The sequence below is a fragment of the Vicugna pacos genome, chromosome 16 (genome assembly GCF_048564905.1).
Source record: "Vicugna pacos chromosome 16, VicPac4, whole genome shotgun sequence".
Classification (NCBI taxonomy): Eukaryota; Metazoa; Chordata; class Mammalia; order Artiodactyla; family Camelidae; genus Vicugna; species Vicugna pacos.
Genome location: NC_133002.1, coordinates 16,396,908 through 16,415,108, shown reverse-complemented (window position 1 = coordinate 16,415,108; position 18,201 = coordinate 16,396,908). Strand labels below are relative to the sequence as shown.

Genomic DNA, 18,201 nt, shown 5'->3' with positions numbered 1-18,201 from the left:
CGGCCGCAGCCCATTCTTCCTCCAAACTCCATAAGCCTTCTCCACCCGCCCGGCCCCAGCTCCCCGCCGCGCCTCGGGCGGCCGCGAGGAAGAGGCCCGGCGGCTGGGCGGGCCCCGAGCGGCCGGGCCCGCGACGCTCCTCGCCGGCCGGGAAGCCGCCCCCGCGGCCGGTGCTGCCCCTGAGCCCTCGGCGGCCCCCGGGAGAGCGGGGGCCCGGAGGCCGGGCTGCGGGCGCCGGGCCTACTCACCGGGAGTTGGCGGAGCGCGGCAGCCGGCGCGCCCCCGGGCCTGAGGGGCAGGACGCGGCCGGGCGCGCGGCCCTGCCCAGGACCTCGCTTGGCGCGGCGGGCCGGGCGCTCACTCCAGCCGCCGCCGCCGCCGCCGCTGCTGCTTCGCCACCTTAGCCGCCATCTTGACTCAACCCCTCTCCCTCCCCCCCGGCCCGGCGGCCGCGGCTGAGGCGGCTCCGGCGCCGGCTCCTCCTCCTTCCGGACGCTGGGAGGCCGACTCCCTCCGCTGGCGGAGCGCGGCTCCTACCTCGGCCGAACTTCCTGGGTCGCCCGCGCCCGGTCCCCCCGCGTCTCCCTTCGGCCCGGCGGGGGCGGCGGCCCCCGTGAGCGGACACGGGCCAGGGCCGCACCCGCCGGACCCAGCGCGCTGCCATCGCGCCCCGGGCTGGACGCCCACCGCCGGCCGGCCGCGCCCGCGCGCCCGGGGCCTTCCGGCTGGCGTGAGAAGGGGAAGGACGCAAGGCCACGCCTCGGGCCCGCGAGCCCCGTGCGAGAGGGAAGCCGGGCCGGAGGGGCGGGCGCCCACCCGCCCGGGCGGTGTTCCAGGCCCCGGGCTGCGGCTCGCACCCAGACCTCACTGACTCGCAGGGCGAGGCCGCTTCGTCCGTGATGTCACAGGCCCTTAGTCTGGTCCCTGTCCGAGGAGCCCGGGCCCCCGCGCCCGCGAAGTGCGCCCTCGGCCGTGCTCTTCCAGGGAACTGACCGGACGGGCCTCGGAACCTCATACTTTTCCTTTAGAGAAGCCGCCAGCCCACATCCCAAAGTTAGGACGGGAAAACGAAGTCGGTGTTCACTCGGATAATTACGATAAAGCCCGGTTTTAAGAAACGAGTGACAAAAGGGTGGACCGAAGAGAGGAGAGACTCGTACTCAAGATGTGGGGCGTTCTTTTCAGGCGCTTCCCCTTGAGCCCATGGTACTGTGTGGACAAGGGTAGAAAACCGGTCGGCAAGGAGTTCGGTTCAGCTCCGAAACCGAGCAGGCGCAGGCCCTCGTAAAGGCCGCATAAAGTGGATTCGCACTAAGTGGTGCTGGGAGGCGTCCGAGTGAAAGCTCCCGGCGGAGCGCGACGCTTAAAGCCTCGAGCCGTTGGCGCGGCCGGCAGGACCGAGTTACACTCGGAACGTAGTTTCCGCGAGCGCAGTTTTCCCGCCGGAGTCGGACCGGGCGGCAGCCTCCCCTCCTGCGCAGGCGCAGAGCCTCATCAGAGCATGGAAGTGGTGGGGCTGTTGTGCTTGGCGGCGGCAGTCCTGGCATGGGGAATCGTCCGGGTCTGGGACCTCTGGGAGCGAAGGAAGAGCCAGGAGCAGGCTGGCCTGCTGGGAGGCGGAACCCGGAGCCTCTTGGTGATCGCGCACCCCGACGATGAGGCTATGTTCTTTGCTCCCACTATTCTAGGCTTGGCCCGCCTGAGGCACCGGGTGTCCCTGCTCTGCTTCTCTGCAGGTAGGAGGCTGTAGGCGCTGGGAGCCGGGGCTGGGGAGGGTATTTAGGCGCCAACCTGTCGCAGTCGACTCCTTCCCGAAGGGTTGTCTGTTGTAGGGAGCTGGGGGAATACACAGAAGGTCCCTTCTCTGGGCGCCTCGTCGAGCATCAGTGGCCCCAGCCTGGGGTCTGTAAGGCCAGCTCCCCAGGTGGGTTGGGTGGCGCCGGCAGCTTGCCAACTGCACTCTCCGCCAGCAGCAATGGGGAGCTCGAGAGAACCGCTCACATGTCGTTCCGTTCAGTACCTACATCTCCGGTGGGAACTGCGATTGTCACCGTTGTTCTGTGGAGCTTTTTCTTTTATATATTTACAAGAAGACCAGGAATCATGAAGAAAATCTAGGCTGTGTCATGCCTGGTCAGTCCTTAAAAGTTTTCCTTCTAACTGTAGCAAAAGACGTTACCGCTACCTTTAGGATCCATTTTGTGCTAGAAAGATAACGTGTGTCAAATTGAAGAGAGAGGTTATTAGACTAGAAAGTAATTTCATAGGTAATTTTATAGTTCGACTCCACCCAACTTTCCCCTAAAGGGCCTTTCAAGGAATGAGTCCTCCTTTACTATACAGAAAAGATGGATTGAGAAAACAGAAATTGACCATGATACTGGATTATGGCGATAATTGCCCAACTGTATAAATGAAATAACTGAACTGTACTATACAATGGGTGGATTTTATGGCATGTAAAATCGTACCTCAATAAAGCCGTTTTAAACAAATAGCCGGTGACCTCTTTTCCCATTTGGTTGTATGTCGTTCCAGTTCTTCTTCTATGAAGATTTTTCTCAGAAAGCACATTTTATACAATTTTATATTTTTCAGTAAACATTGCTTTTTCATTAACTTATCAACTATTTGTTTGAAATACATGTGCTCTATTAACTATTAGAATAGCCGAAATCCAGAACACTGACACCACCAAATGCTGGTGAGGATGTGGAGCAAAGGAATTCCCATTCATTGTTGAGAATTCAAAATTGTTCAGCCACTTTGGAAGGCAGTGAGTTTGGCGGTTTCTCAGGAAACTAAGTATACTCTTACCGAACTATCCAGCAATCACCCTCCTTGGTATTTATCCAAAAGAACTGAAAACATGTACGTCCCAAAATCTCCACACAGATGTTTATAGCAGCCTTATTCATAATTGCCAAAACTCTGAAGCAACCAAGAGGCCCCTCAGTAGGTGAGTGGATAAATAAGTTGAGGTACATCCTGACAGTGGAATATTAGCGCTAAAAAGAAATGAGCTATCAAGCCATGAAAAGGAGGAATTTTAAATGCACATTAGTGAATGAAGGAAGCCAGTCTGAAAAGGCTACATACTTTGTGATTCTAACTATATGACAAACGGGGAAAGGCAAAACTGAAGACAGTAAAAAGGTTAAGGGTTGGAATGTGAGGAAGGATGGAGAGAAAGCACAGAGCATTCTTGGGACAGTGAGAATCCTCTGTATGATGCTATAATACTGGATGCATGTCATTATACGTTTGTCCAAACCCATATACCACACACCAGAAGTGAACCCTAATGGAAACTGTGGACTTTGAGTGACTCTGATGTGTCAGTGTGGGTTCATCGATTCTAAGCGGCGGGAGACGCTGATAACGGGGAAGGGTGTGTGAGTGTGGGGCCGGGGGTCTGTGGCAGCTCTACACCTTGCTCTCACTTTTGTTATGAACTAAACAAACTGCTCTTAAAAAATAATGAAATACTGATTTTAAAAAACTTTAATTAAAAAGAATTTATCTGCTAGGACTTAGTCCCTGCCCTAGGAATAAAACAGTGAAAAATAAACTAGGTAAGGACCATGTTCTTGTGAAATTTATAATTTAAACATTTACCCATGTTAATAAGAACTATATATATAGCCTTTTAAATGGTTTCATAGAGATAAATCTTAATTTGGTTAGTCATCCCGTATTGTATGTATATTTAGGGGTTACCCTCCCTAGGTTGCCTCTATTAGAAATAACAGCATTTATGTAAATATTTCTTGATTTGATTAGCACTTTTTTCCCTCAAATCTTTTGTTGCCAGTAAGAGTAAACCATTTTTTCTGTATAGTGAGACTTTCGATCCAAGCACTTTTTTTCTCAGTTTGTGCTATTAAGTTTATTAATTGCAAATAGATGCAAGTAATGACTTCATTTTTTGTTTGCTTTCAATTTCATTTACACTTTATGCTACAATTGTGGGAGTCAAATTATCAGCAAATTTGTTTCAAGATGCCTGGATTTTATTTACAAAGTATTATAGGGCAGTGGATTGGATTCTTTAATAAATTTCTCCTTATTTTTCAGTAGGTTAGGACTAGAAATCAAAATATTTTCAAATAGAAAATATAAGGCCATGTCCTTGGCACATGCTAAACACTCAGTATCTTTATTGTTGTCTTTCATTATTTCCTCTGAATTCAACTTTCCATTTAAATTGTTCTTTTGTATTTTTTAAATTACCTTTAAAATCTCAACTCATTAAAAAAATGTGTGGATTAAACATTACCTACCTCCCTGACTTATTCTAACACGAAAAGCAGGAAGCTAATGACCTGTGATAGAGCATAATGAAAGCTGTAATTACATGATACGACAATACTGTGGACTCAAAATGGGGAAAAGCATGAATTCTGTTTTCAGGGGACTGGATTAAGGAAAATTCTCCAAAGAGGTTTTCTTTTGAGCTGGTCTTTAAAAATAGCACTTGGGTATACAGGAAATGGGGCAAGTTGTTCAGGGCAATAGTAAAAGCATAAGTAAGTCTTGGACTCATTTGAATAATTCATTCTAATCACATTTCCAGTTTTAAGGGGTGGGGAGAAGCAGGAAGAAAAATATTTTGTTATTAGTGACTCATTTAATCCTCTGAGCAATCTTATGATAGGCATCATTAAATATACAAAACATTACATGTGAATATACTGTTTTTCCCATTTTTTAAATATGGAACTTGAATCACAAAGAAGTTAAGTAACTTGACCAAAGTGAGGGAGCAAGGACGTGGAGAAGTCGGAGCCCACAGCTCTTCCCTGTCCTAAACCATTATGCCCGGTCTGCCACACACATCACCCTGCTGCTGGGTCAGTTAAGGAAATAACTATTTTGATTCCCAGCATACGTTCCAAGAAACACCAGTTCATCACGCTGCTATTAAAAAAAAATGTTGATGCCTTGGTCTGACAAGTTTGGGGAAATTAGCCGGGTGTTCTCCCTCTATTTAGAGATCTGCGGTCCTTAAAAGAGTATCAACATCTGTAAGGGGTACTGCTATAAAAAATCCTATTTAGTTTTGTTTCATCCAGCAGTTCTCCAGTTGTATGTAACCACTGAAATACCTATTAATGCACACATGGGAGAAAGCTATCATAGACAGCAGGGTGTTATACAATACATCTGGTGGAGAATTAACACAGCCGGTTCTGTGTTTTAGAAAGCTCATTTTGGTAGCAAATATGGAGAACAGTTTGAAGGGAAAGATTGGAGTTGAAAACGAAGTCAGCCCCTCGGCTACCCTCCAAACTGCGTTCCCACCTCTCATCTGTCAGAGCTCCGTGTGTCTCTGATCTGTGTGGCATCCTCTTGCCAGTATCAGACTGTCTAAACTGCCCTAGCCTCTGCAACGCTGCTACCTGGCGGGGCCAGCCCTCTGATCTATTGGTCTTCATGGCTTCTTTGCAGTTTTTGACTTTGTTTCCTCCAAATACATTTTAGAACTGGTTTGGTCATGCTCAGGGAAAAAACCTTGCCGGCATTTTTATTGGAATTTCACAAACCTTATTGATCACTATAGGGAATGTCAACAAATTTGCAATTGAAAGTCTTTCCACCCATGATTTTATGGTATGTCTCCACTTATGTTGGCCTTCTTTAATGTCCATTAGTCGTTTTATAACAAAGGCCTTATATACGTATTGAAATGTTTAGTAATTTTGTCCTTTAGTCTGTTTCTCACATCCGGAGGTTATTTTTGCAAATATTATTGTCTCTTGTTACTTTCTCATCATTTTATATTCTTTTTTATTTCTTTAAATATATTAAACATTTATATCTACTTCTAATAATTCCAATTTCTGCAGTCTTTGTGTCTGGCTCTGCTCTTTGAGTAACTCATTCCAAGTGACTCGTTTCCATGTGTGTTTTGGGAATTTTTTTTAATTGTAAGCACATGTTTCATGGAACCATATTTGTGATCATATTTTGATGGCACTACTCACGTTAGATCACTCTGAACTAAAATTTTAGGTGATCTTTCAGGTCACAAAGGTAGTGTAAACTCCGGGGCATCAGGTACTCTTATACACACCCCCCATTCTGAACCTAACATGGTGTATAAGTGTTTATATAAATGTTTATGTCTGGCTACGTATTTAATTAATTGAAGAATGTTACATGCTTTCCATAGCTCTTATTAACCTGATGAGTTAAGAGTTTTAGGTGTAAAAAATAAGGGGCTTACTTAAACTATGAGAAACCATAAAATAAATGCTAATGAACATCAGGGAAGCGCTCTTGTCAGAGAGCAAAGAGGAATTCCACAGTGGCCCCGATGGCCAGGGAACTGGGAAAAGAAAAGATGCAGCTGTGAAAAAAGGAAAAAGCTGTAGGACGAGTCTGACAGGTGCACAGAATAGGAGTAAGGCTTTCTGAAGAGCTAAGTGCTGTGAGTTGCAGTGAGTTGGACCCAGTTCTCACGCAGCGTGTCCTCATCGCTGCTGATACGTGCCCCCCAGGTGTCTGGCCTTGTCAACAACTACCTGAAAGGCACAGATCCTAGAAACTAATGAAAAGTAGTGTTTCCACTGACCTTCAGGGGAAGTCGATGTTGATGCGTTCCTTTGGGGAATAGTGAGAACAAGACAGTCCTCACAAGTACGAGTCTGCTGGTTGACAGTAGCAGACTGCAGTGTCTCTTCACCTCGGCGGCACAGATACACGCTCAGAATTTTTCTAATGATCTTTTTAAAAATTATTTCACCAATTTTAAAGACTAATGTGTTTTACAGTGATAACTCATAATTGGAAGTTTTTATCCAATGCAAATCTAACTTTTAAAATACTTTCACTGTGATAAAATACACACAACATAAAATTGACCATTTTAGCCATTTTAAATATTTACTCCTGTGGGGGGTATTAAGTACATTCACAGAATTGTGTAACATTCACCATCACCACCATCTGTTTCCAGAACTTTTCATCATCCCAAGCAGAATTCCGTCTATTAGGCAATAACTCCCCATTCCCTCTCCCCCCAGCTCCTGGCAAGCACTATTGTATTTTCTGTCTCTATGAATTTGACTAATTCAAGTACTTCATATAAATGGAATCACACAATAACTGCCCTTTTCTGTCTGGCTTATTGTAATTAGCATAATGTTTTCAAAGCTCATCCATGTTGTAGCATGTATCCAAACTGCATTCCTTTTTATGGCTCAAAAATACCCCAGTGTATGTATACACCACATTTGCTTATCCGTTCATCTGTTTATGGACACTTGGACTGTTTCCATTTTTTGGCTATTGTGAATAATGCTGCTATGCATATATGCTATGGGTACGCAAGTATCGGTTTGCGTCGGTTCTCAGTTCTTTGGGATACATACCTGGGAGTAGAATTGCTGAGTTAGATGGCTAGTCCATGTTTAAATTTTTGAGGAATCGCCAAAGTTTCCACAGCAGCTGCACCATTTTATGTTCCCACCAGCAAGGCGCAAGGGTTCTAATTTCTCACATCCTGACCTCCACTTGTAATTGTCCATTGGCTGGTCTGGGGATTGTTTTTATGTGTTACCATAGCCATCCTAGTAAGGGTGAAAGGATCTCTCATTGCAGTTTTGCCTTGCACTTCCCGAGTCACTACAGACCGTCTTCGCCTTATTGGCTACTCTGTATCTTTGGAGGAAGGTCTATTTTAGTAATTTGCCCACTTTTTAATTATAGTTCCATCTTCGCATCACGACTTCTACAGCTGGGTTCTGTGGACACAGTCTGATAGAAGAGGCTCAGCTCTCTGGGTTTCAGCTCCTTTGGGGAGCCCAGGTTTGGGCTCAAGTAACGTCACCTCCTCCTTGTCTCCAACCTAGGGTGGGGAGTTACTCCTTACCACCGAGAAACCCAGGGTCTCTTCACTAGTCCCTGTTTGACCCTCAGCTCCTCCGTCAGCTAGGTAGCCAACTCTTTTTTCTCTCTCTCTTTTTTGTACCTAGTTTTTATTAAATTCTCACTGATGTAAATATCTGACATAGTTTCTGTTCCCTAGGTAGACCCTAACCAGTAGAGAAAGTAAACCCCCTCATTTTATAGTTGAGAAAGTGTTGAGCTTTTTTTTTTCTTCTAAATACACTTTAGAATTAGCTTAGTCATGTACAGGGAAAACCCCTGCTGGCATTCCTGAAACCCAGGAACTTAAGGAATCTCTTCAGATTCACGAAGTTAGTGAAAGGTCAGATGTTGGGACCGTAAAGCGTTGATTCTTTCTCATCCTAGCAAATTAAAACGTCCAAGGTAGGGAAACAGATAATTAAAGGAGAGGGAGAGGGGTTTTTCCAAAAAATATATATGGGTTTTGTTTTTTTTAAACCATGTAAATCTTTTACCTTCTTAGAATAAATAAATTTTTAAGGTAAAACAAATGTCTACCTTTATACATTGTGGCATGTAAATGTGGGTCTTTACAAAGTGACTAACTTGTATTAAATGTCACTGTGTTTGCTAGTTATTACTAAGTATTAGTTATCACGGGACGGAAGACTTCAGTAAGCATACAGTTATCCACAAGCTCACACTCACTCCCACACACACAATGCAGTTCTATATGGATAAATCTATATTAATCCCGTTTACTTTCTGCTTTCTAGAATAATGTCTCCAAACTTCTTTTGGCCACAGTTTCCTGTTGGTAAAAGCTTTCGAGCGTGTACTTACTAAGTACCTGAACTGCTGAATTAATGTGTACAGAACATTAACGGAAGTTGACATTCACAAAGGACAAGCAAGTCGGGAGGAGGAACTCTAAAGCTTGCCTCCGCCCCGCAGGCAGTCTGGGGCGCCCCGCCGCACCAGCCGCCTCTGCTCCGGAGAGTCAGCCAGGAGCTGCCCGAGGGCCTCTGCCACTCACCCCACCGGGCGCCCGCGTGTTCACCAGGCTTGGTGAAAATGTGTAAAATGACCTCTGACTTCAGCTCCCCGACCTGTCCTAAGTCCCTCAGTTCAAACACAGAGCAGTCAAACCAGCTCCATCAACACGTCCGCCTCACTTGTGAGCAGCGTCTCGGTCAGAACCGGAGCCTGGCGTGCGCGGCCTCTGAGTGTGGAGTCGCGTTAGGCTCCTGACTCACCACCACAGATGAGTGACCTTGAGGTGAACCGGGGGGGGGGGGTGGATTTGAGGCAACTCAAAAATATGTAATGAGGACAGTACACAATTAAGCTGTTAGCTGGAGCCGTTTTGAGGTTAGTCCTTTTGTCAAATACAATGTAATGACTGTCTCCTTATCTGGGTTCAAAGGGTTTAAAACTATCTCTAGGGTAACCCCTGCCAAAGTTGAAAGATTTCTCTTGGGAGTTTCTCTCTGAGTTTTTTAAAAGTCACCAGAACTCCTCTCTGCTCTGGGCCCGACAAGTGCCTGCCATGTGCCGACACCAGGGTAGTACAGAGTTGAATGAGACCATGACTTTTAAGATCAGTGACATTTCGGCGTTAATAATCAGATCACAGAAACAAGCTCATCCTTCAGAGCGGAATGCTGAAGACGATGAGCCGTCAGGGAAAACAAGGCTTCCCGGAGGGACGGGCACTGGATGTGCATGATGAGGCCGACTCCACTCGTAACTCAGGAAGGGAAAGGGAGGAGGGGGGAGGTAAAGACGAGCAAGTCAGGGAAAGAGAAGGTTAACACCGAGCACCAAACGAGTGGATACGTATAACCTGTAACCTCAGGACAGCCTTACGAGACGGCCAGTATCCCCACTTTACAGGTGGAGAAACCATGGCTCAGGAAACTAAGTAAGTGGCACAAATCACACTTGCAAGCACCTGCTGGAGAGTTGAGGCAGGCATAGAGTAGCTGGACAGCTGCTCGTAAGTGCGATTTAAGTGATACGAGAACTGCACTGTGTTACTTATGAGGACGCGGAGGAGCTGTGCTTACCGGAACTGTTCTTGGCAACTAGAGCATACGTGTCAGGAGAACAAAGAACTCGTAAGCTGTTTGGGGTTCGGATGTGATCAAGATCCCGCTGGGGATCATGCTGGGAAAGCTGGGCACTAGACTCTTCAAAGGAGGACAGTCTCCTAGAAGACTCAGCAGTGGCAGGCTCTTCTTTAAATGAGCGTTTTACAGATATTTGAGGATTATCAACTCAAAGGGGCCCAAACTAATAGTGAGTCCAGGTGCCCCACTCACTTTGAGGGTCGGTCTGAAATCTTAATGCCAAAGCCAGTGCTCAGAGCCTGCAGCATGCAACTGAAACTCAGGCAGCCAGGCGGACGGACAGGCATGTGAACAGACTCAGAGATGAGAAGGAAGTAAATGGTGGTTCTCAAGATTGTGCTTTTCACAGGAGTGTCCGAAAGTAACCTTAGTGTTGTGTTTTCTTCAACTTTTTATCATAATAACAACTTTTTAGGTAGCTCAGATCCTCTAGGGGACAAGATAAGACTGAGTGAACCAACAGATCTCCACTGGTAAAGAAACCTACCTCTGTCCTTTGTTATCCTCAGGAAATTACTACAATCAAGGGGAGATTCGTAAGAAAGAACTTCTGCAGAGCTGTGAAGTCTTGGGGATTCCACCCTCCAGTGTAATGATTATTGACCACAGGTAAATGTATCTGTTGACAATATAGAACGTCTTTGGCAGTAAACACGCAGTGATGCACGCAGAAGGCACAGAAAAGCTAGTGTGGGCAGACGAGAACATCTTATCTGAGAGAAGTCTACTGAAAATAGTTCCGCATTTGTCTTTAAATGACAGTGTCATGCATTTTTTCAACTTCTGTTCAGATTTTGTGTCCTAAGATAGCTATTTCTCTTTAATCTTTAAAGAAAAAGTAATATAAAAAAATTTTCAAAAGTGTGAAGAGCAGTATCGGGAAGCCCCCGTGCCTGTTATCTCAGACCAGTAAGGATCCAGCCTTTGCTGGAGGTGCTTTGTCTTTGCACACTTAACGTCTTGTGTGTGTGAAGCACTTTGAAGAAAACTCAACCGTCCGCTTATTCCATCCCTGCATACTTGGGAAGAGAGACCTCTTTTTCTCGTGTAACCACAGTGCCACTGTCTTCTCATCTAACAAAACAGTAGTTACAGCAATTCCTCGGTTCCTCCAATACCTAGTCCACATTGAAATTTCTCCAGGGGGCTCAAATATGTCTTTTGCGCAGTTGGTTTGTTCAAATCAGGAGCTAAACAGAGTCCACACATTATAGTTGGTTGATACTCTGCATTTCCTGGTCTCTTCCTCCCCGACCACACCGCTGACTGTTGAAAATGCTGAGTTAGTTGTCCTAGAGGATGATGTGTCCGCCTGCTTCCTCGTGGTGGCGTCTGACTCGTCCTTCGGTCTCCATATTTCTTGCAAACTGGAAATTAACTCTCACTTTCAGGGGCAAGAAGCTGTGCTGTCCTTCCTGTTCCGTTATGTCAAGAGACAGACCGTCTGTCTCCCTTTTAGTGATTCTGCACTTGGTCAGGGAGTCCACGTGACAATGGCTGCTCCTCCCATGTCAACCTTTCATGTAGTGTTTTCATGAGTGCCTGAATTGGTAATCAACTAGACGTTGCAAACTGGTGAGGTTTCTAAATGTCACCTGTGTTCTAAATGTATTAGCTATAATTCTTCCATAAAGCAGAACTTCATCAACCGGGGCTATTTAGTTACCCTGATGTACAGTTTGACCCCAAAGACAGGATAAATGCTTAGTTCTTTCCCTTTAACTTTCAGAATCAGGTGCTGACGCCCGGGTACCCCCGATGGCAGCCTGTGGTCTGTGTCTTGGCTGGGGAGGGCGCTGCTTCATTTCACTAGGAACTTACGTGCTCATGTATTCGGTTTTTCAGTTTAAGTCATTGTGTTCCGTGATACTCTGTCTCCTCTGTGGCCAGTGAGCCTGTTGGCTCCTATGTCCTTTTGGTAAGAAATTAAGAATTTATTACATTTTTATGTGTCCTGAAGGTCGTGCAGCTTCAGCAACATCCCCTGCTGTAAAACGCTACAATAGGAAGGGGAGTAAACTGGTTAAAAACAAATACTTCAAGAGCCCAGCTTGGAGAGTCAGGAAACCAAGGGTGTGAGTCTGCTCGGGCTGCCGCAGTGAAGCACCGCAGACCGGGGCTTCCCAGCAGACGTGGCCCTCTTCTCGCGGTTCTGGGGCCGGGAGCTTAGGATCGAGGCCCAGCAGGGCTGATTTCTGGAGGGGGTCTGCTTCTTGGCCTGTGGGTGGCTGTCTTCTCACTGCATTTCCACGTGTAGGAGACAGGGAAATTTCTCTCTTCCTCTTCTTCTAAGGCCACCAGTCCTGTAGGGCTGGGGTCCCACCATTATGACCTCACATAACCTTCATGACCTCCTAAAGACCTTCTCGCCAAACACAGGCACACTGGTATGAGGGCTTCAACACGTGAGTTTGGGAGAACATAGCTCCTTTCTCGGCAGCATGCAACTGTTAAGTCTTTCAGCCTCTCATTCCATAACCCAGAAAAAGCAGAGCTTTGGAATCTCACTCTGGGCTATTTAGATGAGTCAAAGGGAAGAGTGAAGGGAGGAAGTGGGGGGGGGGTGCTTCTGGAGGACCTATACTCATAATAATAGTGGTAAATCTGTATTAAACTTTGTCAGTGCCAAAAGCCATACTAAATACTGTAAGATCTTGCTTAATTGTCAAAATAATCCAATGATTTTCCCCGTGTTATAGATAAGAAACCAAGGCCCCATGAGAGGTTGAGTAATTTGCCTCCAAGGTCATACACTCAACAAACGGCAGTCAGTGCCAGGATTCACAGAGAGGAAGACAGAACTGAGTCCTGACTTTCCGCAGGAAAGTAGGTCACCCTTTTGTCGGTTACTTGAAAGACCGGCGTGTGTTTAAGAGAACACTGAGCTGACACTGCAGACGGTCCCGGCTAGATTTCTGGGAGTTGCTTAGCCAGAGGAGCTTGCCCAAGTAAACCCCTTACCCAACTCCTAAAAGAGGGGAAAAAGGCCTCAAGACAAGAGGGCGCAATCTCAGTCATCAGACAGCTAAACGGATACTTTTGACAACTTTCCCAGTTCCTTCACATCGCTATGGTTCTGCTGAGTTAATGGGCCACGTGATGTTTAAGTGCACGTTAGCGCCGGCGCTGAGCTGGGCGCTGAGGAAAGGGGAGAGCCGCCGGAGGCGGGGAGCGGACGGGCAGCGGGTGCGCTGCGGGGGTGGCCCTGGCGCCGGGGGCTCTGAGACCCGGCCCCGGGCGCTTGGCAGCTGAAGCTGAGTGCCAAGTGCAGCCTGCAGATCTAGTGCTCACTTGTTGCTTCTGTGCTTCTTACTATATTAGGAGTCTGCAGAATCCTTTCATTTATATTCCGAAACGAAACAAAAAGTAGACGCACGTTGCTTCATGCATAGGTAATTTCTAAAATAAGACCACCAGGCTCGTTGTTAACTGGGCCAGGGACGAGGGGCACGTTCACTTTTGACTTTCACAGAATTCCATACAGTTCTTTTTTTTTTTTTTTGGAAGTCTGTATTACTTTTCAAAATACAGGCGTACCTCAGAGATGTTGTAGGTTTGGTTCTAGACCACCGCGATGCAGCACGTATCGCAGCAAAGCAAGTCACAGAAGTGTTTGGTTTCCCAGTGCATCTGAAGGTTTTGTCGACACTGGACTGTGGTCTGTTAAGTACGCAGTAGCATTATGTCTAAAAAGACAACGTATATACCTTAACTTAAAAATAGACATCACCTGGGCCTCCAGTGAGTTGTAGTAATGCCATCAAAGCGCTCTGATCACAGAGCACCGTGACCAATATTATCATAATAATGAAAAAGTATGGAACACTGCAAGAACTAGCAGAACGTGGCCCAGAGGCGTGAGGTAAGCGAGTGCTGCTGGAAACTGGCGCTGACGGACTTGCTCTCGCACGGCTGCCACAGACTTTTGATTTGTAAAAAATGTAGTACCTTCAAAGCGCAGTAAAGCACAATGAAATGATTATATATTTTTAAGACTGTTCCACATAATAAAACATTCTTCCCTCTCTTCTCAGCTGCTGTCCATACAAGTGAACGCTAAATCAGGAATACTTCTGTGTACATTTTGATAATATCTGATTTGATAACTGTAAAACACAGAATAGAGTTCCGTGAAAAGATAATGGTTTTACGCCTTTTTATAAACACTGTGGTCTTCTCCCAGGCCTCATTCTGGAGCATGAGTGGAAGAAGTGTCAGATACAACTGCTCCAAAGGGCTCTGGCCGAAAATGAGGAGACTGACTCAAGAGAGGCCTGAATGGGATGGAATAAAACAAAGCAGATTGTCCCATTATAACCCACGCTCACTCAAATGCAGTTGTTGGGCAAAACTCTCAGGGTCTCAAAGCTGTTGGTGGTCTGGTCCCTGCTCCCAGCTCAGCCTCATCACCCAGCACCTGCATACACCTGCATCACATCTGTTCCCACAAACAGAAGCAGGGAGGACTGCCAGTGCCAGGCTGTGTCCTCTCGTGCTGGGGCCAGGCCTCCAGTGCACCATTTTCGCACGCATCCGCTCCCCTGCAGGGGCTGGTCCCTCCTCGGCATGCCCCCTCGCCTCCCCTTCCCCACGTGCCTTCCCTCTCCATCCTTCAGCCCTCAGTTCAAGACCACCTTAGACGCTGCAGCACCATCCCGACCTGCCCAGATTTTCCTGGGCACTTCTGTGCCTTTCTCACGGTCCCTGCATCCTGGCATACACACTGATTTTTCTCTCTGCGCCATAAGCCCCTCTCTGTCTCTTGCTCTGTACCCCCAGCCTCTGTCATGACCCTCGATACACAGTAGTTGCTCGAGACGTGTTTGTTGAATAAAAGAGTGACTGCAGTAGCTCTCTTCCTGTGACCTCAAAGAACTGAACCATGCCTGAACGTCCCAACCCCCCTCCTCACTTTTTCGTCATTTGCCCAAATATGGTGATTAGCAAGCCAATTTCCGAGACGCCAGTGAATGTCTCAGTGAAATTGTTTTCACTTTTTTATCTTTTAAAAAACATTTTTTTTAGTACTACAGAATCTATTCTAGCTTGCTTTCTTCTTTTTTTTTTTTTTAATGGAGGTCCTGGGGATTGAACCCAGGACCTCATGCATGCTAAGCACACACTCTACCACTGAGCTGTACCCTCCCCACTCACTTTTAAAATTAAGTGAAACAGTCTGATCCCTGACTTCCATAGTTATTTTTAACTTCTGGAAAGTTCTGAATGAGTTCTTTGGTTTGGGAGGATTTTTTCCTACAACTCTCCATTTTGCCATTCTATAGGTTCGGCTCCACTGTCCTAAAGTTTCAGCATAATGACCATCTCATTTCTCCCAGTGCTTGTCTTAACATCCTTCTGGCATTAACAAGCCCAAGGCTTGGACGACTAATTTTAGCTGAGCAAGGAAACAGAATCCAGTACCTACTAGGAAGCAGAAACGAGCCTGGCCTGCTAGCAGTTCCTGGAAGTCTTTGTGTTTCCCAGTAAATCCATGCAAATCATACAGTGAAAGAGAAGCCACAGAGAAGGGAGGCTAGGACTGTTGCGGTCATGCTGGTAGTTAAACCCCCCTCTCCTCCAAAACCCAAAAAAGACCGTATGCTGACTGCCGAAGTGGATCTGACCAAGCGTCCTCTCGCTGTAAGAGGTGAGAACAAGGCTTGGCGTGAGGCCTTTTCTCCAAATACACAAAGAAGTGACTGGGCCCTGGCACCAGGGCGCAGCTCCAGTCCCCGTTGGCAAGAGCGAGTCAGGGCGAGGAATGTTTCCTAGAGCAGGGTCCGGGACCAGAGACCGACACGGACAGAGCCGATACAGAGCGACTTTGTGAACCCGGACAGCTGCTTCAAAGGCAGATTGTCCTGGGACCCAACGGGAGGCTGGCTCTTTAAGTCGCGTAAGTCAGCGCAGAAGTAGAGGGACCAGGGCGGGTGGCCTTAGCAAGGCGTGTGCTTGTGGCCGAGTCCGCGCCGTAGAAGAGGTTGCTGGTGTACCACAAAAGTAGGCCTCAAGGTGACTGTGGGTTGTGGTATTCAGACTAGCGAGAACTCGGTAGCAACCTAAATGCGGCAGCAGGCGATTAATTCTGTAGCCGTTGTCCAGGACTTTAAACCACAGTTTGGAGCTTCCTGTGCATGTTTCATGACCTAGGAAGTGTTCATGATATAATGCCGAGTTCAACAAGCAGTATATGCTTTCTTCACACTTTTCTATATTTTACATAGTTTTGATAACGAGCATACATGAATTGTAAACCAAAAGTTTCACTAAATTTATTTTTAAATTTATTACTTCCAAGTGTTTCTTTTTCAGTTTTTATATTTTTTTTGAAAAAAAAATAAGTTTTTTTTTAGAGCCATTTTTTGGCTCACAGCAAAGTTGGGAGGAAGGTACACGCTTTCCCATATGCCCTGCGCCCACACAGGCACAGCCTCCCGCCTTATCCACATTCGTTACAATCGATGAACCTACATGGACATGTCGTCAGCACCCAAAACCCATAGTCTGCCTCAGGGTTCGCGCTTGTTGTTGTGCATCCTGTGAATGTGGGCAAGTGTATAATGACATGTATCTTCAATATAGCATCGCACAGAACATTTTCACTGCCCTAAAAATCCTCTCTGCGCCGCCTACCCGTGCTCCCCCCACCCCTGGCGACCACTGATCTTTGTACTGTCTCCACAGGTTTGTCTTTTCCAGAATGTCGTCTAGTCAGAATTACACAGTACGCAGCCTTTTCCAGTTGGCTTCTTTCACTTAGTCATATGCACTTACGGTTCCTCCATGTCTTTTCATGGCCTGATAGCTCATTCCTTTTTAGTGCTGAGTAATAGCCCATTGCCTGGATGGACCACAGTTTATTTATCCATTCACCTTCTGAAGGACATCTTGGTTGCTTCCAAGTTTTGGCAATTATGAATAAAGCTGTAAATATCTCTGTTCAGGTTTTTGTGTGGACATAAGTTTTCAACTATTTTTTTTTTGATGAAGAGACTAATCAAAGGAGCAAGATGGTCAGATTTATGTACATATGTATTTTTAAATAATTTTAATACATAGTTGTAAAAAAAGTAAAACTCATCAAGATTTTTATAAACAACAATTCTCACTACTCAGTGCTAACCTTCTTTGTATGCATATCCACAGATAGAAAGACAGCTGGGTTCATGATTATAATTTAAAAAAAATGGAAACAATTCCATACATGCTGAGTTTCATAAACAAAGGAAACTGAGTGTTACTTGAAAAGAAATGGAAGTGAAACTGAAGAACTTTAAATTGAGATAAACTCGAGGTAAATGTTTCCATCTAATCCTGCGAAGATTGGATTAATTCCTAGAAGTCTCGTCCAAAATTAATAAGAAAAAAATAATGAAATGGCTTACGGTTGCCTTCAACGAGGTGTCGCTTTTGCTGTTGGTGGTGGCAGTGGCAGTGGTGTTTTTGGTTTTTGTGGGGGGTGTTTGGAATGATCCACTTCTACTGTAGAAAATGAGCCTGCTGGGACTTTCCACCAAAACCCTCCTCCCCAAATTCCCGTTATACCGCCTTTACTTTGTCCAGGTTTATGACATTCTTTTCAGAAACCGTGATTCCCACAGCTGTTCGATTTTACTCCTGTGCTTAGTTAGCCACGGTCCAATCAGTCTTTTACCGATGGTTTGGGCGATCTTCAGTTCACTGTTTTGATTCATTCCTTAGTTGACAGGAATTCTTCGAAACAACGTTTTTGAACAGCAGTGCATGGATACTGTATTCATCTATGTTTCAGAACATCTATTTGTCGTCTTTAAACTTAAAGGGCATCTTGGGATGGCCATTCTGACCGGTGTGAAGTGGTCCCTCGCTGTGGTCTTGATTTGCATCTCTCTGGTGATTGATGATCCTGAGCAACCTTCCATGGGCCTGTTGGCCATTTGTGTGTCTTCTTTGGAGAAATGTCTATTTAGGTCTTCTGCCTAGTTTTTGATATTTTTTTTATTGAGCTGTATGAGCTGTTTGTATATTTTGGAAATCAATCCCTTGTCAGTTGCATCATTTGCAAATATTTTCTCCAAGTCCATAGGTTGTCTTTTTGTTTTGTTTATGGTTCAGTGCAGTTTGAGGAAAAAGAGTGAAGTGAAAACGTCGCTAGCACTGTAACTGGAAGTCCATGTTTCCATGTTAGACAGATTCCTACTGGCAGTCAGAGGATGAACATGAGGAAATCAAGACC

General features: G+C 46.1%; 2 protein-coding genes across 8 annotated transcripts in view; one reads left to right on the top strand and one right to left on the bottom strand.

The window, feature by feature from the left end:
- The window catches only part of NCOR1 (nuclear receptor corepressor 1), a 126,864-nt gene extending 126,442 nt beyond the window's left edge, over positions 1–422 (bottom strand). For 2 of the 4 annotated variants that reach the window (XM_072938457.1, XM_072938460.1), the window contains exon 1: positions 249–422. The gene's annotated coding sequence lies outside the window, so the exon portion shown is untranslated. The remainder of the gene's footprint in view (positions 1–248) is intronic. The other 2 variants (XM_072938458.1, XM_072938459.1) reach the window with 1 other exon arrangement.
- A 100-nt stretch (positions 423–522) lies between these two features.
- PIGL (phosphatidylinositol glycan anchor biosynthesis class L) overlaps positions 523–18,201 on the top strand; it is a 44,152-nt gene continuing 26,473 nt past the window's right edge. For 3 of the 4 annotated variants that reach the window (XM_072938466.1, XM_072938464.1, XM_072938465.1), the window contains exons 1-2: positions 523–1,736; positions 10,496–10,595. In XM_072938466.1, the coding sequence (XP_072794567.1) occupies positions 1,502–1,736; positions 10,496–10,595 (335 nt within the window). In that variant the 5' untranslated portion in view covers positions 523–1,501. The remainder of the gene's footprint in view (positions 1,737–10,495; positions 10,596–18,201) is intronic. The other variant, XM_006213833.4, reaches the window with a different exon arrangement.